General features: G+C 42.1%; 1 protein-coding gene across 3 annotated transcripts in view; it reads left to right on the top strand.

Moving 5' to 3' along the window:
• MAZ (MYC associated zinc finger protein) overlaps positions 1–24,569 on the top strand; it is a 70,076-nt gene that overhangs the window by 202 nt on the left and 45,305 nt on the right. For 2 of the 3 annotated variants that reach the window (XM_070944479.1, XM_070944477.1), the window contains exon 2: positions 11,928–12,017. In XM_070944479.1, coding sequence (XP_070800580.1) covers positions 11,928–12,017 — 90 coding nt within the window. The remainder of the gene's footprint in view (positions 1–11,927; positions 12,018–24,569) is intronic. The other variant, XM_070944478.1, reaches the window with a different exon arrangement.

The raw sequence follows: 24,569 nt of genomic DNA, 5'->3' as shown, positions 1-24,569 counted from the left end.
CCCTGCCCTGTCCCTCCCCTCGGGAATCCCAGCGGGCGGGGGCCCTTGCGCGCGTGGGCCAGCAGGGCGCACTCAACACGCGCTCCCCCACCCCGCACCGTCCGCCTCGCGCTGCCCGAACGGTCACCTCCTTCCGCCCAGCGTTGCCTTGCGCTGCCTCTATCCCCTCGTTCTCTACGCTCGCTGTGCCCAGCCCCTCGCGCTGGTTCCCCACCTTTTTCTCTGCCAGTTGCTACCTCGGTGCCTCCTCAGCCCCACTCCAAGGGAGCTTCCTTTCCAAAATGCCCGCTAAGATACGCACGCCTCAGTCGGCTCGCCCTGCCACACATACATAATCCTCCCCTTTCCTGCTACCTCCACACTCCCACCACCCTCGGCCAATATAATGTCCCTTATCCATGTTGGCTCCCTGCTTGTCAGGACAGTATCCCAGGGGTTTCCACCCCGCATACTATCAAGAGCCTTGATAGTACAGTGGTCTACGCACCCTGTTATTAACACAGCTGCCTGCAATTTACTGCTGGTTCGAATCTCCAAGGCTCAAGGTTGACTCAGCCTTCCATCCTTTCTAAGGTAGGTGAAATGAGTATCCAGTTTGTGGGGGCAATAAGCTGACTTTGTATAAATATACAAAAGTATGAAGGCTATTGCTTAACGCATTGTAAGCTGCCCTGAGTCTCCGGAGAAGGGCGGCATATAAATCAAATTTAAAAAAAAAAATTAGTTTGAACTTGGCCACCCATGCTCAAAAGGTGCTTCCTTCCCATTTTCCCGTCCCCTGTATTTCCTTACCCTCAAGCGCATGCACTTACAGTAGGAGGTGGCTATGGACTACCTTCTGGTGCCAACAGGTGTAGTGTGAATTTTCCACCTGTTTCCTCACGTTTTTTTGTATGAACGCTCAAGGGTAGATGGTCTCCTGCCATAGGATAATGCAGAAAAATCCCCAATTCTTCCATCTGACCTAGTAATAGACAGCTGTAGACATAACTAGTAAGAGGTATAATGACTCCATTTATTTACTTTCCAACATTTTGGGTGAATTGGTGGCCAAACCCCACCCCATGTGAGTTGCCTCGGACTTGCCTTAACATGCTGTTCTTTCCTCACCCCATTGAGTTACTTGTCTTAATTTGCTCCCCCTTTTAATTATCTAAACCTGCAATCCATTCCCCAACTGTTTTCAAACAAACAGGTGAAACTTGAAAAATTAGAATATTGTGCAAAAGTTCATTTATTTCAGTAATGCAACTTAAAAGGTGAAACTAATATATGAGATAGACTCATTCCATGCAAAGTGAGATAGTTCAAGCCTTGATTTGTCATACTTTTGATGATTATGGCTTACAGCTCATGAAAACCCCAAATTCACAATTTCAGAAAATTAGAATATTGTGAAAAGGTTCAATATTCTAGGCTCAAAGGGTCCCACTCTAATCAGCTAATTAAGCCATAACACCTGCAAAGGGTTTCTGAGCCTTTAAATGGTCTCTCAGTCTGGTTCAGTAGGAATCACAATCATGGGAAAGACTGCTGAACTGACAGTTGTGCAGAAAACCATCATTGACACCCTCCATAAGGAGGGAAAGCCTCAAAAGGTAATTGCAAAAGAAGTTGGATGTTGTGGCCCGCCAGCGGCCCTGCGCGGATCGTGGCTGATCCCGACAACGAGGCTGGTGTGTTGCACCAGTAGCCGGCACAGCCGGCGCTCGCGTCAGACAGCGAGGAGGCCGAAGAGGATGTGATGCCAGAGGCAGAGACTCAGCCAGGGCCTTCAGAACCTCCAGAGGCTCCTTCCAGTGGAGAGAGCGAAGTGGAGGAGCCTCTCCTCAATGCTCGGGCACGCAGGGCTGCCAAAAGGCAGGAGTGGCAACTCAGGAGGAGGAGGTCTACTTGAGAGTAGGGCTTGAGGATAATTGGCCACTCCCTTAGCCTATTTAAGTTGCTCACAGCTAGTGCTTTTTTGCTAGAAACAACATCTCATTACTACAGAGCATCTTGGAGAGCGAGCGACTTCTCATATCTGGTTTTCTGGGCTGGTTGCCAACCTTTGTCGGACTTTGTTCTTAATAACTTTGATAAGGACCCTTTGCACGGGAAGCCTGCATTCTTGAAAGGGGTTTGTTTGGAATTAAACAGTGTGTCAGGTGTGCTTCCTTCAAAGTCCAGGAAAGAATGAGCCAAACTCCCATTATTTATAGAGTAATGTACTTTTACTGGAAAATGAAATGAACGCTACCAAGGAAAAGCTGAAACTAAAGCAATAGGCGCGAAAGTTGCATATAGAAAGCATCCCCTCCCACTGTCCATCATCAATCACCCAATCCAAAGGTCTCCCAGAGGTCAGGTGGAAGCACGTCTGGCATCGTTATCAATCAGGAACGCGATGACGGTTGACCTGATAGCCACTTCGGAGATTAGGTTTCGTTTCTTCAAAATCCTCCAGCACACTTCCCCCCCCCCACGCTCTCCAATTCTCTCCCACCTGTTTCTTATGGCAGCCAAAGCAGTAAAGTCGGAGGCTGACACAGTGTTTGCGAAGCTTGGTGTGTGTCACATTCTCTGGGAGTCCGAAGCTGGGGCAGAACAGATGTTCCCAAAGTGCTGTATCAAAGCACATTAATAGAAAGTTATGTGGAAGGGAAAAGTGTGGAAGAAAAAGGTGCACAAACAGCAGGGATGACCGCAGCCTGGAGAGGATTGTCAGGAAAAGGCCATTCAAAAGTGTTGGGGACTTTCACAAGGAGTGGACTGAGGCTGGAGTCAGTGCATCAAGAGCCACCACACACAGACGGATCCTGGACATGGGCTTCAAATGTCGTATTCCTCTTCTCAAGCCGCTCCTGAACAACAAACAATGTCAGAAGCGTTTTACCTGGGCTAAAGACAAAAAGAACTGGTCTGTTGCTCAGTGGTCCAAAGTCCTCTTTTCTGATGAGAGCAACTTTTGCATCTCATTTGGAAACCAAGGACCCAGAGTCTGGAGGAAGAATGGAGAGGCACACACTGCAAGAGGCTTGAAGTCCAGTGTGAAGTTTCCACAGTCTGTGTTGATTTGGGGAGCCATGTCATCTGCTGGTGTTGGTCCACTGTGCTTCATTAAGTCCAGGGTCAGTGCAGCCGTCTACCAGGAGATTTTGGAGCACTTCATGCTTCATTCCTCAGACGAGCTTTATGGGGATGCTGACTTCATTTTCCAACAGGACTTGGCACCTGCCCACACTGCCAAAAGTACCAAAACCTGGTTCAATGACCATGGGATTACTGTGCTTGATTGGCCAGCAAACTCGCCTGAGCTGAACCCCATAGAGAATCTATGGGGCATTGCCAAGAGAAAGATGAGAGACATGAGACCGAACAATGCAGAAGAGCTGAAGGCCGCTATTGAAGCATCCTGGTCTTCCATAACACCTCAGCAGTGCCACAGGCTGATAGCATCCATGCCACGCCGCAGTGAGGCAGTAATTGATGCAAAAGGGGCCCAAACCAAGTACTGAGTACATATGCATGCTTATACTTTTCAGAGGTCCAATATTGTTCTATGTACAATCCTTGTTTTATTGATTTCATGTAATATTCTAATTTTCTGAGATTGTGAATTTGGGGTTTTCATGAGTTGCAAGCCATAATCATCAAAACTATGACAAATCAAGGCTTGAACTATCTCGCTTTGCATGTAATGAGTCTATCTCATATATTAGTTTCACCTTTTAAGTTGCATTACTGAAGTAAATAAACTTTTGCACGATATTCTAATTTTTCGAGTTTCACCTGTACATGTAAATCCCAGATTCTTCCATTTCGCCAACAAAGAGTTAAGATTATATAAATAGGTGTAGATATGCCTAATAAGAGGCGCATCTCTTCCATTCAATTACTTCCCAGTGTTTTGGGAGAAAATGTGTATGTGGCTGCCTAAGCCCTGCCTCAAGTCAGTTGATTGTATTTGCTTAAACATGTCTTTTTTCCCACCCTCTTTAACCATTTGTCTTAATTTGCTACCACTTTTAATTCTTCGAACCTCAGTGTTCAGTGTTTATCCAAAGACTAGCCCCTTCCTGTTGTATGCTCCCCTTATTCTTTCACTTAGTAGGAGTGCTGTATTTTTCCCCAGTACCTGTTCTTTCTGATCAGAAATTCCTCAGCAGAAAACAACCTAGGCCTTCCGTTTTTCAGATAGGCCACCACTCAGTTTTCTTTTATATATATATACATATATATATACCATTTTTATTATCTAACCATCAATAAAATAATTCCCATATCATATAATATTTAATTTGTTCTTTCTCCTTAACTGCAAGCGTTAATCTGTTCATTTCTGCACATTCTAATATTTTCCTGCAAAGGTGATGGTAAATGGAGATATGACTGAGAAGGTTAGCATTAAGAAAGGTACAAGACAAGGATGCCCCTTGTCTCCCCTATTATTTGTATTTACATTGGAAGTATTAAATAGAAATCTTAGACAAGATACAGAGATAAAAGGCATGGAAATAAAGGAAAAGTATAAACTACAGGCGTTTGCAGGCGATTTAGTTTTTATCTTGGAAGAGCCACAAGAAACGGGGCTTAAACTAATAAAAAAAATAGAAGAATATGGCGAAGTGGCAGGTCTGAAAATAAAGAGAAAACTAAGATTTTAGTGAAAAACCTTACAGATAAACAGAAAAAAGAGTTAATGAAGATGTGTAACGATTAAGGAAGATAATTATTACAAACTGATGCAACAAATTAAAATAGATTTGGAAAAATGGAAAACACTGCAATTATTGTTGATAGGAAGAATAGCTACAATTAAAATGAATATATTGCCGAGAGTATTGTACTTATTTCAAACAATTCCGATAAAATTGAAAAAAAAACCTTTGAGGCACTTAACAAAACAATATTAAAATATATCTGGCAAGGGAAAAAAGCAATTAGCTTAAAAATGTTGCAGGATTCAAGAAGTAGAGGAGGTTTTGGATTACCAAATTGGGAATTGTATTACCAGGCCACAGTATTAACATGGATGAAAGAATGGATTGTATTGAGGCATACAAGATTATTGACTTTGGAGGGAAATGACTTGCAACTGAGTTGGCATGCTTTCTTGCAGGGTGGATAAAAATCAATGATTTTTTTAAAAAAATAAAAAAAAATCAGATTTTTTTGATTTAAATCGATTTTTTTTATTTAAATCAGATTTTTTTGATTTTTATCGAATTTATTTTAATAAAAAACTTTTGGGGTAAAAATCTATCGTAAGATAGTTTTCTATTTAAGATACATAAATAATTTAGTTTATTCAGCATGAAATGGAGCTTAGTTATGTAGCATGAGGCTGTATATTCTGCAACACTGGGACTATCGGTGAGTCAACAGTGGGTCAAAGGAGTAGCAGGAAGGGAAGCAAAGCGAAATGAGAATTAAAGATCATATTAAATACCTGGGATTACCTATTTGGGAAACTTATCACAAGGCAGCAATCCTTGTATGGTTAAAAGAATGGGCGACGTTAGCGAACAAAAGAATTCTAATATTAGAAGGGCATGAGCTTCAGATGGGATGGCATGCCTATCTATGGGAAACCGGGAAAAAAACCAAAACATATTTCAATAAACATAAACTGAGGGACATACTAAAATCTACGTGGGACGAAATAAGACGGAAACATTACACTAAAATTCCCAGCTGGCTCTCAACCATGGAGGCGATAATCTACCCAAACGTTCTGGACTATGGTAAAACTGTAAAATACAAAGAAATTCTAGATGAGGCAGGGAACCTCAAAACATTAGAACAATTAAAAGAACAAGGCATTTGTATTGAATGGTGGACATATGCGCAGATAAAATCAAGACACAAAAAAGATAAAGTACAATATGGCATAGAAATGGGGAGCAAAGATTTTGACAAAATCTGGATGGGTACAGACAATAAATTATTAGCTAAAATATATAACTACTTAGTAGAATATGATCTGATGGAAGAAGTAGTTAAAGGCCCAATGTTAGCATGGGCAAAAAATATTGGGAAAAATATAAATTTGGAAGAATGGGATCAATTATGGAATATTAACATAAAACTCACCAAGGCAACCACTTATAAGGAAAACCAGTACAAGATGATTTATAGGTGGCATCTAGCACCGGCTAGAATTGCTAAGATCTTCCCTAACTCTAACCCAAGGTGTTGGAAGTGTGCACACCAGCAAGGTTCCTTTTACCATTGCTGGTGGACGTGCTCCCAAGCAAAAAAGTACTGGAAGACGATTTGTAATTGGCTCTCAGAAATAATAGGTGAAACTTTCGAATTAGATCCTAAAATACTTCTCCTGGGAATTCTTCAGAAGGAAATGACAAAAAAGAAGAAATATTTGGCATTGCATATAATAACAGCAGCAAGAATTGCCTTCGCCCAACAATGGAAAGAGAAAAAAATCCCGAATGAGGAACAAGTAATCGGCAAAATAATGGAGTGTGCCGAGATGAACAAATTAACATTAGAAATCAATGACAGAGATGATTCGGATTATTACAGCGTATGGGACAAGTGGTACGGGTGGCTAGAGAAGAGGAAATTGAAATAAAAAGGGAAGAGACCAGAACAAGAAATAGTAAAACGAAATAGTAAGAGAAGATGTAGAGAGGATGGTAGGAAAGATAAGATGGCAAGGAGAGGATACTCGGATAAGTAGGAGACAAAAATCTATGTATTCATTAATGTATAGTAGAAGATTATTATAGATACATAATATACGACCTAAATGATATGAGAACACAATTCTCCACTTTTTCTTTATTTACTGCTATGCACTACTATGTATCTGGGCTGGAAAAATCCCTCACTTATGTTCAATATGTAATTTGCATTTATTTCTTTTTCCATACTATGTAACCGGATGGAGAAAAAATTGTATTATTATAACTTCTTACAATAAAACACTTAAAAAAAATAAATAAATAAATACCTGGGAGTTAGAATTACAAAAAATTTGGAGAAGTTAGAAAAGGAAAATCTAGGCAGCTTAAAGAAGGAGATTTTGGAAAGTTTGAATAAATATAAAAGGTTGAATTTATCATGGTTTGGAAGAATTGCCTTAGTAAAAATGAAGATTTTAGCAAAGATCAATTTTGCTTTTAGGATGCTACCAATAAAAATATCAGAATTAGAGTTAAAGAGTTGGCAGAATATACTGAACAACTATTATAACGGGAATAAGAAAGCGAGGATAAATAAAAATAAGTGGTATCTAAGCCAAAAAAAAGAGGGTTTAGGACTCCAAAATATTATATTATGTCGCTAACAGGCTTAGACATGTTTGTAGGAAGTTAGCACCCACCCCTTTCCTGGAAGAGTGAAATATTTTAGGAAATATGAAAAAGGCAGAATATTATATTTACCTGGGATAAGCATGTTTTGAAGTGGCTCCCACCTTCCTGCCCCCCACCCTTTGTCAATGGGCCAGTCTATTCTACATAATCTATGTATCTATAATCATATTCTACATAACAAAGATCTGCCTCCTTCAGGCAGAGCCATAGTAGGAATTGCCAAAGATCCAACAAAGATAGGATTAGCCCTCTACACAATAGCAGCAGAAACTCACCACATGTGACCTGGGAAGCACATGTGACCATCAGCCAGCAAGGCTAGCTAAAACCCCCACCCCCTGGGAGTCTGACAACCAATCAGGATACTCTTTTGGGGCCCCAAGAAATGCAGAGCCAGAGAGAGCATAAAAACCCGAGGATTTTCTGTATCTGCCCCTTTTCTGTTCAGGAACTCAAGCCATGTGATCCTGTCCACCATTAAACCATCTTTCCAAGCAATCTCCATGTCTCCAGTGTCTTTTTCCCCACTTGGAGCAGAACCTAGAAGGATGTTTCTTCCAACATGTTATAGAGGCAATTTTAGGAATAGGGGAATTGGAATGGTTGGAAGATAAATCTAAAATTAAAACCAAATTAGAATGGAAGTTGGAAAATATATTTTTTATGGAAGGTGGAAAGAAATGGGCTGAGAGCATAAGCAATCCTCTCCTGAAGTTTCATTGGGAAATTTGGAGTAAATATAAAGGGAGGTTGCTTCCGAAGAACTCTCCATTATCACCGGTAGTAATTTTGGAAAAGTTCCCAGGGAATTTGAAGAATAAAGTGAATGAAATTTTAAAAGAGAAAAATAAAATGAAATTAAGGGAATGGTTAGGAGGAATGAGGACATGTGGGGAATTGGAAGAGGTTCTAGGAGGAAAACGGTTGTCTTGGTTAAATTATAGCCAAGTGGAACAATGGACTAAAAATTGGATAAGAGAAAATGGAGAGTGTAGAGAGTTAACGAGGTTTGAGGAATTAATTGAAAAAATCAAACTGTAAAGGAAGAAAATAAAGGGATAAAAGGCTTAATGAGCAGAATCTATAAAATATTGTTGGAGGAAGAGGAGAGGGGAAATTTAGGAAAGATGGTATGGGAAACTGATTTGAAGATACAAATAGGGCAACAGAGTTGGGACAGAATTTGGCAACAAAGAATAAATAAATAAAAATAAATAAAAAAATGGGAAAAAAGGAGTAGCAGAGATGACAGTTGCTCTTTAAAAATTATGATTTAAATCGAGTTGATTTAAATCAAGCCTTTTTACTAGTGATTTAAATCACGATTTAAATTGTGATTTAAATCAAGTCGATTTAAATCAAATCCACCCTGCTTTCTTGTAGTATGGGAAAAATAAGATACATGGTTACTTTCAAAGACATTACATAAAAGAAATGCATTAACGTCAGTATGGGAGAAAATTAGCAACATTATTTGAGGATACCAGTTTGGCTTCCAACAATTCACCCAAATTGTTGTCACCAGGAAGGACCTGGTGGCTCAGCAGACTGATAGCATTGTGATTAACACCAGCTGTCTGCAATTACTGTAAGTTCGAATCTCCCCAGGCTCAAGGTTGACTCAGCCTTCCATCCTTTCTAAGGTAGGTAAATTGAGGACCCAGTTTGTGGGGGCAATAAGCTGACTTTGTATAAATATACAAAAGTATGAAGGCTATTGCTTAGCGCATTGTAAGCCGCCCTGAGTCTCCGAAGAAGGGCGGCATATAAATCAAAATAAAAAAAAATGTTATTAACATGGGAAATATAATTAGATATAAAGATACTTTGAATGAAAAGGGGGAACTCAAAACTAAACAAGAACTGAGTGAGCAAGGGATCGATATGGCATGGTATTCACAAGTGCAGATACATTCTAGATATGCTAAATTATATGGTTTCTATAAAGAATTAACAGAATTAGATAAGATATTAACAGGGACAGAAGAAAGATTGGTAAAGAAATTGTACAGCTACTTATTGGGCATAAAACTGGAAGATGAACAAGTGAAGGAGACAATGATAGCATGGGCAAAAAAATTTGGTCACACAATAGAATTAGATAAATGGCAGAAATTGTGGGACAGGAACTACAAATGAACAATGTCAACTGCATATAAAGAAAATCTGTATAAGATGTTTTATAGATGGCACTTTGCACCGGCCAAGGTTGGCAAAGATGTTCAAAGATAAGGCAGCCAAATGTTGGATGTGCCACCAGTTACCTGGGTCCTATTATCATGTTGGAAGAAATCTCCTTCTAGGTTCTACTCCAAGTGGGGAAACAGACACTGGAAACATGGAGATTGCTTGGAAAGATGGTTTAATGGTGGACAGGATCACATGGCTTGAGTTCCTGAAAAGAAAAGGGGCAGATACAGTAAATCCTCGGGTTTTTATGCTCTCTCTGGCTCTGCATTTCTTGGGGCCCCAAAAGAGTATCCTGATTGGTTGTCAGACTCCCAGGGGGTTGGGGTCTTAGCTAGCCTTGCTGTCTGATGGTCACATGTGCTTCCCAGGTCACATGTGAGTTTCTGCTGCTATTGTGTAGAGGGTTAATCCTATCTTTGTTGGATCTTTGGCAATTCCTACTATGGCTCTGCCTGAAGGAGGCAGATCTTTGTTATGTAGAATAGACTGGCCCAGGCCTTAATGGCCCATTGACAAAGGGTGGGGGGCAGGAAGGTGGGAGCTGCTTTGTCTGTAAAATATGCTTCTCCATTTCTCATCCAGGGAAATATAATATTCTGCCTTTTTCATATTTCCTAAAATATTTCACTCTTCCAGGAAAGGGGTGGGTGCTAACTTCCTACAATCATATGTGGTGGACATGTGTAGAAGCAAAAAAATACTGGACAAAAATACATACATGGCTGGAAAAGATGATAAAGTAGCACATTGATTTAAAACCAGAAATATTTTTGTTGGGGATTTTACCTGAAACTTATAGTAAAGAGAACGCATATTTAATTATCCATGTATTAACTGCAGCTAGAATTGTATTTGCACAAAATTGGAAAAGTGAAGAGATCCCTACTGATGAGAATGTGATTAGAAAAATATTAGAATGTGCCACCACTCAGATTTCAAACCACTTCTAAATGATTCTCCTTTAAATTAACTCTTCTTAAGTTTCAGACACCTTAACTTCATCTGCAGTTTTCTCTTTATCCTCCCCCCCCCCCATCATAGCCTTATTCTAACCTTTAGAAATGTAAGGCACATTTCACACAGCGACTGCCTGTATCTGTTGCTACTTGTTATCTTTTCTGTTCTCTTCTTATAGAAAAAATTCATACAACTCTTTCTATCTCGTATTCTACATAGGATCTCAATTCATTTTGGCTGCAAGCATAATCAACTATCTGTTTCGATATGCTGTTTCATGTGATTTGGATTTGAATGCTAATTGATGTACTTAATGTTATAAATTCTTTTTTTCTTATGCTATTTTTTAATTTCCAACTCAGTTGCCCAATGTATTCATAATTTGTCCATACTTGCATACAGTGCTTAAAATTACTTAGCTCAGATGAAGAAAAGTTTGAGCTTTCTCCTGTTGGAAGAAATATCCATCTGGTTCAGTTCCAAGCCAGGAGAAAGACACTGGAAACATGGAGGCTGATTGGAAAGATGGTTTAACGATGAAGCAGAACCACATGAGTTTGAGGTCCTGGGCAGGTGACCACATGGAGTTGAGAGTGGGGGGTTTTATACCTTCTGTTGGACTTTGCACTTGAGCTTTCTGTTCCTGTGAAAGAGAGCTTCCTGTGCAAGAACATGTATTCTATTGGCTGTTGTCAGACTCCCATGGGGCCATGTAGGGGTTATGTAGGGGTCATAGCTGAGGTTGTTTGAGCTCCTGGGAGCTTTGGTTGAAGTTTGGCTGATGCAATGAAGGGGCTTGTTGGGCAATTCCTATTGTGGCTGAGGGATAATCCTACCTTTGTTCAGACCTTGCTGCAGGGAATTTGCTTATGAATAAAGCTAGCTATCTCTTTATCTCTTTATCTCTTAAGTGCTGACATCTGCTGAGGGCTATTAAGGAAGGTGGGGGCTGTTTTCCAAGAGCATCTTTCTCCATTTCTCATCCAGGGAAATATAATATTCTGCCTTTTTAATATTTCTCAAAATATTTCATTCTTCTAGGAGAGGGGTGGGTGCTAACTTTCTACACTCCCAATCCAAACATTCAATATGGCTGACATTTAAAAAAAAAATTTGTAATTGAAGCTTTTATAAGATAAAAACAATACAAATTTAAAGAGAAATTAAGGGAAAAGAAAAGTGATAAGTAGCAAAGAAAAAATAAAGAAAAGGTTATAAAAATGGTTCTGATCTTTACAGAAGTTATAATTGTATTTATTTTTTATCCTGTTTAAGGGTCATGCTGCTATCTGGTTTAAGGTATTTTATCTTTTGTAATGAGCTCCTCTTCCAGTTTAAATCAGTTTTCCTGTGGAATCACTAAATTATTTCTCTCTATATTGGTTTTTGCAGTTGCCTGTCATAAGAATCCTTTTTTTAAAAAATTAAAATTCCCTGATGTCCTTTATTTTGTTTTTTTAGCAGAGTCATACCCAGAATACTCTACAGGTTGGGACTGAAATCCAGTCAAGATTTTTTGCTGCTCAGGGATGTAGTCAAAGTCCCTTCCAGGTAAGCTATTTAGGCAATAAAAGAAAATCAAGTGAGTCTTCGGGGAAACAATTGCTAGAAACAACTGTGTCTCACTATTGCAGGTTAGGTTTTTTTTAATATTAAAAGTACCCTTTGCACAACTTTTATTGAAAGTTGTTGCTGTTGCTATAAATAAGTTTTATAATTTAGTTATTATTTGAAGTCACTTTCATTTTTATACTATTGGCTCTGAAATAATGATTAGGCCAAGACTAATAAAATTTGTGAGAGCCAGTTTATTGTAGTGGTTAAAGCATCAGGCTAGAAACTAGGAGCTGTGAATTCTAGTCCCTCCTTAAGCACAAAGCTAGCTGAATGATCCTTGGGCTAGTCATTTCTCTCAGCCCTAGGAAAGAGGCAATGACAGACCACTTCTAAAAAACCTTGCCAAAAAAACTGCAGGGACTAATTCAGACAGTCTCTGAGTATTGGACAGGATTGAACAGAAGGAAAAATAAATAAAAGTTAGTAGCATTGTTTGGGATTTGTTCTGTTTTTTTAAAGTAAAGATTAAAATATTCAATGGGGTTTAATGACTCCTCCAGTTCTTTATTTATTGACGCTTGTTCCATTTTCACCTCCACTTTCTGGATCCTTTGTTGATTTTCCGCAATATTTTGCTGTATTTTTCCAATCTTATCATCCATTTTCTTGATGTTATCTTTTATTTCTCCCACATCTATCCTCAATTCTTCATGATTCTTTCTTGTTTCTTCATGGTTATTTGCTATGGACTCTTGAGTTTTATTCATTCCTTCTTGTATCATTGCTAGGACCGATTGGATGTTTTGCATATTGAAGGTAGAGGTTGTCTTTTCTTTCTCTGCCCCTAACATAGTGTCAACTGTCCTTTGCTGCGCAGGAGATGCTGAGAGTGTCATTTGATTTGAGGCTATTTTCTTATTTATCTTGGTAATTGTTGATGAACCTGTGGCTGCCATCTGTACTCTTTGTATTACTCTTTTCCAAAATTTCATATACTAATTTACTGTTAAGATCTTTGTGTTTCTATATCTATGTTTATATTCAACTTATAAGAATCCTAAAATAATAAGCAATAGGGGTAATATTATAACTATATATTAATACTCTTGTCTCCTTAATAGATAAGTTTCTTTAGTGTATATTCCTATTTCTCTATCACACAATCAATATTTCTATATAGGTTTCCGTATACTTATTCACAGTTTTAAATATATTCTAAATTTCAACTTTTCAGTATCCTTATGTAAGTGGGTTACATAAAGAAGGGAGGTGAGGGAAAAATTTAAAGTTTCAGCAATTCATTAGTTTGTTCTTTCTATAATTGACTACTATGCTTAATATATTTAATACAATATATATAATAAATCTAAGTTAATGATTATATGATTCTAGATATGTAAGATATAAAGCTGGATAATTAAATAAATCACTGATTAAATACAAGACTAAGCTATAATATATATAACATTAAACAGTATATCCTAATCAGTTTATTCTTAATAATTATTAATTAATAAATAACTCTAGACAAACTTAAACAACTGTATTATACTTCGCTGGTTATTATTCATTCTCCTTCTGTTTTACTATCTTGTTTCACTCTTGCATCATTCCATCTTCTCTCTTTCAATTGGTTTTAATGTTCCTTGTTTTAAGTTTTAAGTGTTCAAATGTCCAACAATCAAGGTGTCCAAATCAAAATGTCCCAGAAAAGCACCTTAATAAAATTAATTCAGCTCTTCCAGATCATTAACTTCCAAAATATGTTCTATATATCAGTCTGCTATTAACTCTGCTGTTCCGATGTCCGTTGCAACTCAATCGCCTAGTCACTGTCTCCGGTTATAAAGAAATCCGTCAGTCTCACCGTCTTCCAAGTCCACTTTCCAGTAGCAAGTATTATAAGTTCCTGTATCGGCCGTTCGTTCGACTCTCCCGCTTTCAAAATCACCTCTTGCCCCTCGCTGCTGCTTCTAATCTTCACCTTCTCTGATCTCTCTCTCACACTCACAGTTCTGGTCCCGAACACTTTCTGCTATGAAATCAGTTTGTTTTATAATCCACAAGTCTTTTAATGGTATTTCTTCTGGAGTCTCTCCGCTTCCGCCGCCCTATCACTTTCTGCGCTGTCACTGTCAGGTTAGCTTTTCCGCTCCACTCACTGTTTCGTCGCCGCTTATCAGGCTGCCGTTTCGCTGCTTACTTGGAGTCTCACTCTCTCCCGTTTCTGTTCGCACTCTTATGACTGTACCACCTTCGATTTTCTCTTTCTCCCTTCTGTTCTCCTACCGATGTTTTCTCTTGTTTGATTTTCACTTCCCACTATTCGGTTGTCAGCGTTTCAGGCCAGCCAAAATGGCTGGTTTTTTTCCGATTGGAATTAAGAGGTTTCCCCTGAACCTTCGGAGAGATTGCTTTTCTCTCCGAGGTCCTCGAGAGTTCCTCTTTTTTCTATTGATCCCTCTGGGATCAATAGCGCCTGGATCGGCTTCCTAATCGGAAATCTTGGAACTTCAAGAACGGAGCTCCGTTCTTTTCGTTCCTGGCACAATGATGTCACCGCCGGAATATTTAGAGATGGAGAAAGCGTCTTTTTACCTCTGGTTCCAGAATGTAGAGGAACAAAAAGATGAAGATCTAGGAGAATTAATGACAGATATATTAGCAGAAACAACCCAGAGAAATAAAGAAGACATTCTAAGAGACATTGATGAAATCTACAGAGTCCACACAAACTATGCGCCCAGGCACAAGCTGCCTAAAGAGATACATATTAGATTTACAAAAAAAGCCATAAAAGATGTTTATAGGAAGATGAGAGAAGGGGCAATCGTATATAAGGGAAAGGAAGTAATGACTCTCAAGCAAATCCCAAGAAGGATAAGAGATCAAAGGAAAAACTACAACTTCTTAACGTCACAGCTAAACAAATATAAAATAATGTTCCACTGGCTGATACCGGAAAGGCTACTGATTTCCTGGGAAGAAAAGAAGTACAAGATTGACAGTCTGGAAAAAGTGCAAGATTTTTTCGACCAGCATTTTGTGTTAGAAGAGGAACAGGAGACCAGAGAAGAATTAGAAAATAAGAGCCAGGAGGAACATCGAACAGAAGAAGTAGAAAGAGAGCAAGAGGAAAAAAGAAGATTGGAGAGAGAAAGAATTGAAAGAGAGGGAGCGAGGGGAAAAAACAAGTAATTACAAGAAACACAAGAAGACTGAGAACAACGAACAGATAGAAGACAAGGATGGAACGTGAATTAAAACTGACCTCGATCAATATAAATGGACTAAATGCACCAAACAAAAGGACACACACATTTACAAAACTGCAAAAACTGGAGATGGACATTATAATTTTGCAACAAGTTCATATTAAGAAACAACATCAAAAACTACTAGAAAATGAAAGATTAGGAACACTATACACTTCACTAGCTGATCAGAAAAAGAAAGGAATCACAGTATACATTAAGAAACATTTGAAAACAAAGCAAATATATACAGATGAAGATGGAAGGATTTTGATGATAGAAATACAAATAGAATCAAAAACAATATTATTAATATCGATATATGCACCTAACGGAAATCAAAGTGAATTTTTCAAAAAAAATACATAAAATAGTCAAGGATTTGGAATATGAAAATATCTGTATTATAGGAGATTTTAATGCGATTATGGATACCGAAAAAGATTACCAGAGCAATAAAAAGAACAAAACTAGGAAAAAAACACTTCCTGATACATTCAAAGACATGGCAGATGAATTACAATTATATGATGTATGGAGAGAGATGAACAAACAAGTAAAACAATATACATTCTATTCTAGCCCACATCAATCATGGTCTAGAATAGATATGGCCTGGATGACCTCAGAACTTAGGAAAGAGATAAAAGACATTGAAATATCACCAAATACTTGGGCAGATCATAGTCCAATAACAGTGATATGGAGAGGATATCGAAAACAAAGAAGGTGGATGATGAATAATGAAATAATAAAAGATAAGGAATACTCACAAATGATCGAGAAAGAAATGATTACTTTTTTCCAGATAAACACGAAAGAGCAAACCTCACTTCAAAACCTATGAGACACAGCCAAAGGCTATATAAGAGGCCTTACTATCGCGTATATGGCAAAGAAAAACAAAGACAAACAACAGAAAAGAAATAATTTATTAACAGAACTTACAGCATATGAATTAGAGTTGCAGAAAGAACCCCACAATAAAATAATTAAAGGAAAGCTAAATCTTGTCAAACATAAAATAAATTTAATCACACAAACAGAAATTGCAAGGAAAATCAAGTCAGTAAAACAAAATCATTTCGAACACGCGAATAAAACAGGTCGCTGGTTAGCATACAAATTGAAAAAAGAAAAAGAGAAGAGAACAATATACCAGCTGCAAGATGAAGTAGGAGAAGTACATTTAAATCAAGACAAAAAACGAATAGTAAAAAATTTCTTTTAGAACCTTTACAAACAAGAGGAAATTCGAGAAGAAGATATTAAAGAATATTTAGACAAAACAAGTGTTCAAAAGTTGGAAGAGACAAAGAGAGAGTTATTGAACAGACCTATAACTATGATCAAATTGATAGAGGCAAGGAAAAAGCAAAAAAAAACAATAAAACCCCAGGACCGGATGGTATACCAACAGAATTTTATAAAACATGCCAACATCCAGTGGACGAGATTTTACTCCAAGTCTTTAACGATGCACTTTTAGAAGCACAAATTCCCAAATCCTGGACTGAAACTATCATTACACTCATTCCAAAAGAAGAAACAGACCTCACACAAATCAAAAACTACAGGCCAATATCATTGTTAAATGTGGATTATAAATTGTTCATGCTGATTATTACACAGAGACTGAAAACAATTATCCACGAATATATCCATTCAGATCAAAATGGTTTTGTTCCAAGAAGACAAAAAATAATATGAGATTAATCATTAACGTTCTTGAATATTATGAGAAAAATTTGGATAAACAATTGGCTTTAATCTTCTTAGACACACAAAAGGCTTTTGATAATCTAAATTGGAAATTTCTTATATTGCAATTGGAGAGTATGCTTATACCTCGGCAGATTTGCTTGCGCTGCGAGATGCCCCCCTCTCGCGGCGATGGCCTTCCACTCTATCGAAGGCCTACCTTAAGGACGGGCTTTGGAGCCCCGAGAGGTGGCATGTTTTAAAGCGGGGATTGAGGGGTTTTTTAATTAGGGTTTTTAATAATCTTTTAAGGGGAACTGGGAGGGCGACCAAAGGTGATGGGGGGGGTAATCCACCTAGGTCAGGGCCCAGCCTGGCACAGGGTAACGGTTTGGAGGGCGCAGGACGAGGGATTGGGGATGTCATCAGCACGGTGGATGGGAGGGGCAGATATGGCGGGAGCAGAGGACCTTATCTTCTGCCGGGGGTGCGCACTCGCTACTTGAGAGCGATTGCATGCCCCGGTCCTCAAGGCTCCCCTCAGATACTAGGTGGCTCAGATACTCAGGACCTGGGCCTCCGGCTGATGCTGTGCAACGCCAGGTCCGTGGTAGATAAGGCCCCCCTCATTTACGATCTTATTCAAGAGGGGGGAGCGGACCTGGCGGGTATTACGGAGACCTGGTTGGGCCCAGAGGGAGGGGTCCCTCTGGTTGAGATGTGTCCACCAGGCTTCAGAGCATTCCATCAGCCGAGGGCCCAGGGGAGGGGCGGGGGGGGGGTGGCGGTTATTATTAACGAAGGTCTGGGTCCGAGGGAGACCACTGTGCCTCAGATTGCCGGATGTGAGTCCCTCTTTGTGAGATGGGGTCATGGGGTTCAGATGGGCTTGCTGCTTACGTACCTGGCTCCCTGCCGCGTGGCAACGGCCCTGCCCGAGCTACTCGACGTGATAGCCACGGTGGCAGTTGATACACCCAGGCTTATGGTCATGGGTGATTTCAATCTGCCGTCCGTTGGTGAAACGTCAGAGATGGCTCGGGAGTTCATGGCTTCCATGACGGCCATGGACCTGACCCAGTTAGTTCATGGCCCCACTCACGGGTGGGGACACACGCTGGACCTGATTTTTGTCTCTGGCCAGTGGTTGAGTGGTCTTATTATAGGGGATATAGACATGAAATCCTTGTCATGGTCAGATCACTCACTCCTTCGTCTGGACCTTCGAACCGCTACACCCCGCCGCAGGGAGGCGGACCCAATTAGATGGATCCGCCCCAGGCGCCTGATGGATCCTGATAGGTTCCAGACGGAGCTTGGGCCAATTCCTGAAGATCTGGCACACGACTCGGCCGAGGACCTGGTAGCTGCCTGGGATCGGGCGGCTGGTGGGGCCTTGGATCGAGTCGTGCCTTTGCGGCCTCTGACCCGGTGTCGATCCATCGCGGCTCCTTGGTTCACCGAGGAGCTGAGGGAGATGAAATGCCGGAAAAGACGCCTAGAGAGCGGTTGGAGGGCCAGTCTCGCTGAATCTGACCGAACACTGGTAAGGTCGCATATTAAGACCTACCTAGTGGCGATAAAGACGGCAAAGTTTAACTACTTTTCCACCTCTATTGCGTCATCAGGGAATCGTCCGGCCGCCCTGTTCAGGGTAATCCGCTCCCTGCTCTATCCGGGAGCGCGGGAGGATCCCTTGGAAGGCAGGGCGGAGGATTTCGGACAATACCTGTATGACAAAATCGCTCAGATCCGGGGGGATTTGGACTCTGACTGGGTAGATCAGGGCAGGGTGACGAGGAATAGTCTTGAGAATGTTACCTGGGAGGAGTTTGATGCTGTGACTCCGGATGATGTGGACAGGATTTTGGGGAGACTTAGTGCGGCCACATGTTTACTGGACCCGTGTCCCTCCTGGTTGGTACTGGCCTCCCGGGAGGTTACACGAGGCTGGCTCCAGGGGATTGTTAACGCTTCTCTGAGTGAGTGGGTCCTGCCGACTGCTTTGAAAGAAGCGGTGGTGAGGCCCCTCCTCAAGAAGCCGTCCCTGGATCCGGCAATATTGGCCAACTATCGTCCTGTCTCCAACCTTCGCTTCCTGGCGAAGGTTGTTGAGAGTGTGGTCGCGCGACAGTTTCCACAATTCTTGGAGGAAACATCCTATCTAGATCCGTTCCAGTCGGGTTTCAGGCCTGGACACAGCACGGAAACGGCATTGGTCGCGTTGGTTGATGATCTCTGGAGGGCTTGGGACAGGGGTTGTTCCTCTGTTCTGGTCCTGTTAGACCTCTCAGCGGCTTTTGATACCATCGACCATGGTATCATGCTGCACCGGTTGGAAGAGTTGGGGATGGGGGGCACCGTATTACGGTGGTTCTCCTCCTTTCTCTCCGACCGGTCGCAGTTTGTGTTGGCAGGGGGGCAGAGGTCGACCTCAAGGCCTCTTATATGTGGAGTGCCTCAGGGGTCGGTCCTCTTGCCCCTCCTGTTCAACATTTATGTGAAGCCGCTGGGCGAGATCATCCGTGGCTTTGGGGTGAGATACCACCAGTACGCTGATGACACCCAGCTGTACATCTCCACCCCAGGCCACCCCAACGATGCCCTTGAAGTGATGTCCCAGTGCCTGGAGGCTGTGCGGATCTGGATGGGGAGGAACAGGCTCAGGCTCAACCCTTCCAAGACTGAGTGGCTGTGGCTCCCGGCATCCCGATATAGTCAGTTGACTCCATCACTGACTATTGGGGGCGAGTCGTTGGCCCCCACAGAGAGGGCTCGCAATCTGGGAGTCCTCCTGGATAGGCAGCTGTCCTTGGAGGAACATCTGACGGCTGTAACCAGGGGGATCTTTTGTCAGGTTCGCCTGATCCGCCAGTTGCGGCCCTTTCTTGATCGGGATTCCCTGTGCACAGTCACTCATGCCCTCGTCACCTCTCGCCTTGACTACTGCAACACTCTCTACATGGGGCTCCCCTTGAGGAGCACCCGGAGGCTCCAACTGGTCCAGAATGCAGCAGCGCGGGTAGTGACGGGAGCAACCTGGCGCTCCCATGTAACACCGCTCCTGCGCGAGCTGCACTGGCTCCCAGTGGTCTTCCGGGTGCGCTTCAAGGTGTTGGTTATCACCTTTAAAGCGCTCCATGGCATAGGGCCTAGCTATCTTCGAGACCGCCTGCTGCCACCGACGATCTCCCATCGACCCGTGCGCTCCCACAGAGAGGGCCTCCTCGGGGTGCCATCAGCCAAACAGTGCAGGCTGGTGACCCCCAGGGGGAGGGCCTTCTCTGTGGGGGCACCTACCCTCTGGAATCAATTGCCTCCAGAGATAAGGAGAATCCAAGACCTCAGTGCCTTCCGCCGTGCCCTTAAAACCTTCCTTTTCCAGCAAGCCGGGCTGGCCTAATTTTTTAAGTGTTTTTAAGTGTTTTGTTTATTGTTTTTAATTAATGGGGCCAAATTTATATATGTATATTTTAACTGTATTTTAATATTTGTACTTGATGTTTTTACTTGGCTGTTCACCGCCCTGAGTCCTCAGGGAGAAGGGCGGTATACAAATTCAAAATAAAATAAAATAAAATAAAATTTGGCGATAAATTTTTAAAAATGATTAGGAAAATGTACTCCGCTCAAACTGCAAAAAATATGATAAATGGGGATATGACAGAACAATTTGAGATATCAAAAGGAGTGAGGCAAGGATGTCCTCTATCCCCCCTACTGTTTATAATATCTTTAGAAATCTTATTAAATGAAATCAGGAAAGATAAAGAAATAAAGGGACAGAGAATTAAAAAAGAGGAGTACAAATTACAAGCCTTTGCCGACGATGTGGTGTTCATCTTGGAACAACCAGCAGTAACAGGAACCAAATTGTTAGCAAAAATAGAGGACTATGGAAGAGTGGCCGGTCTTAAAATTAATAAACAAAAGCATTAATGAAGAACCTGACAAATACACAGGAAAAAGAATTAGAAGATAAATTAGGAATACAAATGGCAAAGAAAGTAAAATACTTAGGAATCTGGCTCACCAACAAAGTAACATCAATTAAAGAAGATAATTATAGCAAATTGACAAAACAGATAAAAAAAGATTTGGAAACATGGAGCAAACTACAACTATCATTTTTAGGGAAAATTGCATCTATCAAAATGAACATATTACCCAGAATACTATATCTCTTCGAAGTAATTCTGATTCGGCCAGGAAAAGATTTTTTTTAAAGATTTTAATAAAATGATCGCAAATTATATTTGGCAGGGGAAGAAGGCGAGAATTAAAATAAAAAATCTTCAAGATATACGAGAGAAAGGAGGATTAGGACTACCAGATTGGGAATTGTACTATAAGGCGACATCATTGATTTGGATAAGAGATTGGATAGACCTTAAAAATAAAAGAATGTTAACTTTAGAAGGTTTTGATTTGCAAAGAGGCTGGCATGTATTTTTGTGGGAGGGAAGAGATAAACATCACGGATATTTTCAACAACACATCATTAGAGAAGCACTATATAAAACATGGCAAGAGATTAGAAAAATACATTATAATAAAATTCCAGGATGGTTATCGACCATGGAGGCACTGATATATCATATATTTCGCCATGGATATGGAGAAAATGAGAACTTACAAAGAACTATTGAACAGCAGAGGAGAGTTACAATCAAGACAAGAATTGAAAGAACAGGGTATAGACATTGGCTGGTGGCCATACCTACAGATAGAATCCAGGTACAAGACAGACCTGGCACAATTCGGATTTCAAAAAGAGCCACATGAATTAGACAAAATTTTACAAGGAACGGATGAGAAAATGATAACCAAAATATATAATTACTTAGGATATAAATTAGAAGAAGAAGTGGTAAAAGAAAATATGATAATTTGGGCGAAAAATTTTGGGTATAGCATTGAATTGGACAAATGGGAAAAATTATGGAATGTAAATTATAAATTAACAATGTCTATACCCTACAGAGAAAACTTGTATAAAATGTTCTACCGGTGGTACCTCCCCCCGGCGCGCCTAGCAAAAATGTTTCCGAATACCTCCCCAACGTGTTGGAAGTGTAAATCACAAAAAGGAACTTACTACCATATGTGGTGGTCATGTCGAAATGCGAAACAATATTGGAAGGAAATAAAGATACAAATAGAAGAAATTACAAATCAGAAATTGGAAATGAAACCGGAAATTTTTTATGAGAAGGAAATAAAATATTTATTTATTTATTTATTTATTTATTTATTTTATTATATTTCTATACCGCCCTTCTCCTGCGGGACTCAGGGCGGTGTACAGCCAGGATAAAACATAGCATATAAAATTTAAAAACATTTTAAAAAACAATTAAATAATTTTGGCCCGAATTTAAAATAACCCAATTAAAACCGAATTTCGATTAAAAAACTAAGAGGATGGGATCAAGCCAGCCCAGCTAGATGGAACAAGTGTGTCTTCAGGGCCCGACGAAAAGTCCGGAGGTCTGATATCGTGCGTATCTCAGGGGGCAGGTCATTCCAGAGGGCAGGTGCTGCCACAGAGAAGGCTCTCCCCCTGGGGGTCGCCAGCCGGCACTGCCTGGCCGACGGCACCCTGAGGAGGCCCTCTGTGTGAGCGAACCGGTCGGTGGGAGGCTATCGGTGGCAGAAGGCGGTCTCGCAAATACCCCGGCCCTAAGCCATGGAGCGCTTTAAAGGTGGTCACCAACACCTTGAAGCGCACCCGGAAGACCACCGGGAGCCAGTGCAGCTCGCACAGGAGAGGTGTCACATGGGAGCGCCCTGTTGCTCCCATAATCCCCCGCGCGGCCGCGTTCTGGACCAACTGCAGCCTCCGGGTGCACCCCAAGGGGAGCCCCATGTAGAGAGCATTGCAGTAGTCCAGGCGGGAAGTGACGAGTGCTTGAGTGACCATGCGTAGGGAGTCCCGATCCAGAAAGGGACGCAACTGGCGTATCAGGCAAACCTGATAAAAAGCCCCCCTGGCCACGGCCGTCATATGCTCTTCTAAAGACAGCCGTGCGTCCAGGAGGATGCCTAAGTTGCGAGCCCTCTCCGTGGGGGCCAGTAATTCGCCCCCAATAGCCAGCGATGGCACCAGCTGGCTATATCGGGACGCCGGAAGCCACAGCCACTCGGTCTTGGAAGGGTTGAGTCAGAGCCTGTTTCTCCCCATCCAGGCCCGCACGGCCTCCAGGCACTGGGACATCACTTCAAGGGCATCGTTGGGGTGGCCTGGGGTGGAGATATACAGCTGAGTGTCGTCAGCGTACTGATGGAACTCACCCCAAAGCCACGGATGATCTCGCCCAGCGGCTTTACATAAATGTTGAACAGAAGGGGCGAGAGGAGCGACCCTTGTGGCACTCCACAAACAAGGCGCCTTGGGGTCGACCGCTGCCCCCCTGTCAACACAGATTGCGACCGGTCAGAGAGGTAGGAGGAGAACCACCGCAGGACGGTGCCCCCCACCCCCAGCCCCTTCAACCAGTGCAACATGATACCATGGTCGATGGTATCAAAAGCCACTGAGAGGTCTAACAGGACCAGGATAGAGGAACAACCCCTATCCCGAGCCCTCCAGAGATCATCCACCAACGCGACCAATGCCGTTTCCGTGCTGTACCCAGGCCGGAAACTGGACTGGAGCAGGTCCAGATAGACAGCTTCATCCAGGTACCGGGGAAGCTGCCGCGCCACCACACTCTCAACAACCTTAGCAACGAAGCAAAGGTTGGAGACTGGACGATAGTTAGCCAAAATAGCCGGATCCAGGGAGGGCTTCTTGAGGAGGGGCCTCACCACCGCTTCTTTCAAAGCAGTCGGCAGGACCCACTCACTCAGAGAAGCGTTAACAATCCCCTGGAGCCAGCCTCGTGTAACCTCCCGGGAAGCCAGTACCAACCAGGAGGGACACGGGTCCAATAAACATGTGGTTGCGTTCAGCCGTCCCAGGATCCTGTCCATGTCCTCGGGAGCAACAGGATCAAACTCCTCCCAGATAACACTCTCAAGACCTGCCTCAGTCATCCCGTCCGGACTTACCCAGTCAGAGGCCAGGCCTTCCCAAATCTGAGCGATCTTGTCATACAGATACTGCACAAAGTCCTCAGCTCCACCCTGCAAGGGATCATCCCGCGCTTCCAGATGGAGGAGGGAGCGGGTCACCCTAAACAGGGCGGCTGGGCGATTATCTGATGACGCGATAAGAGCGGCAAAATAGCTAGATTTCGCCGCTTTTATTGCCACTAGGTAGGTCTTAATATGAGACCCCACCAGTGTTCGGTCGGATTCGGAGTGGCTGGTCCTCCAACTACTCTCCAGGCGTCTTTTCCGGCGCTTCATCTCCCTCAGCTCCTCAGAGAACTAAGGAACTAGGTGAGTTCGGTGCCGGGTCAGAGGCCGCAAAGGCACGACACGGTCCAAAGCCCCGGTGGCCGCACTATCCCAGGCAGCCACCAGGTCTTCAGCCGAGTCATGAGCCAGAGTCTCATGAAGTGGCCCAAGCTCCGTCTGGAACCTTTCAGGCGCCTGGGGCGGAACCACCTGGTTGGTCCCGCCTCCCTGCAGTGAGGTGCAGCGG

The sequence above is a fragment of the Pituophis catenifer genome, unplaced genomic scaffold, assembly GCF_029215685.1.
Source record: "Pituophis catenifer annectens isolate HBS135680 unplaced genomic scaffold, rPitCat1.0.hap2 SCAF_5, whole genome shotgun sequence".
Lineage (NCBI taxonomy): Eukaryota > Metazoa > Chordata > Lepidosauria > Squamata > Colubridae > Pituophis > Pituophis catenifer.
The sequence above is the reverse complement of the archived record's forward strand: the minus strand, read 5'-3'. Positions and strand labels throughout refer to the sequence as shown.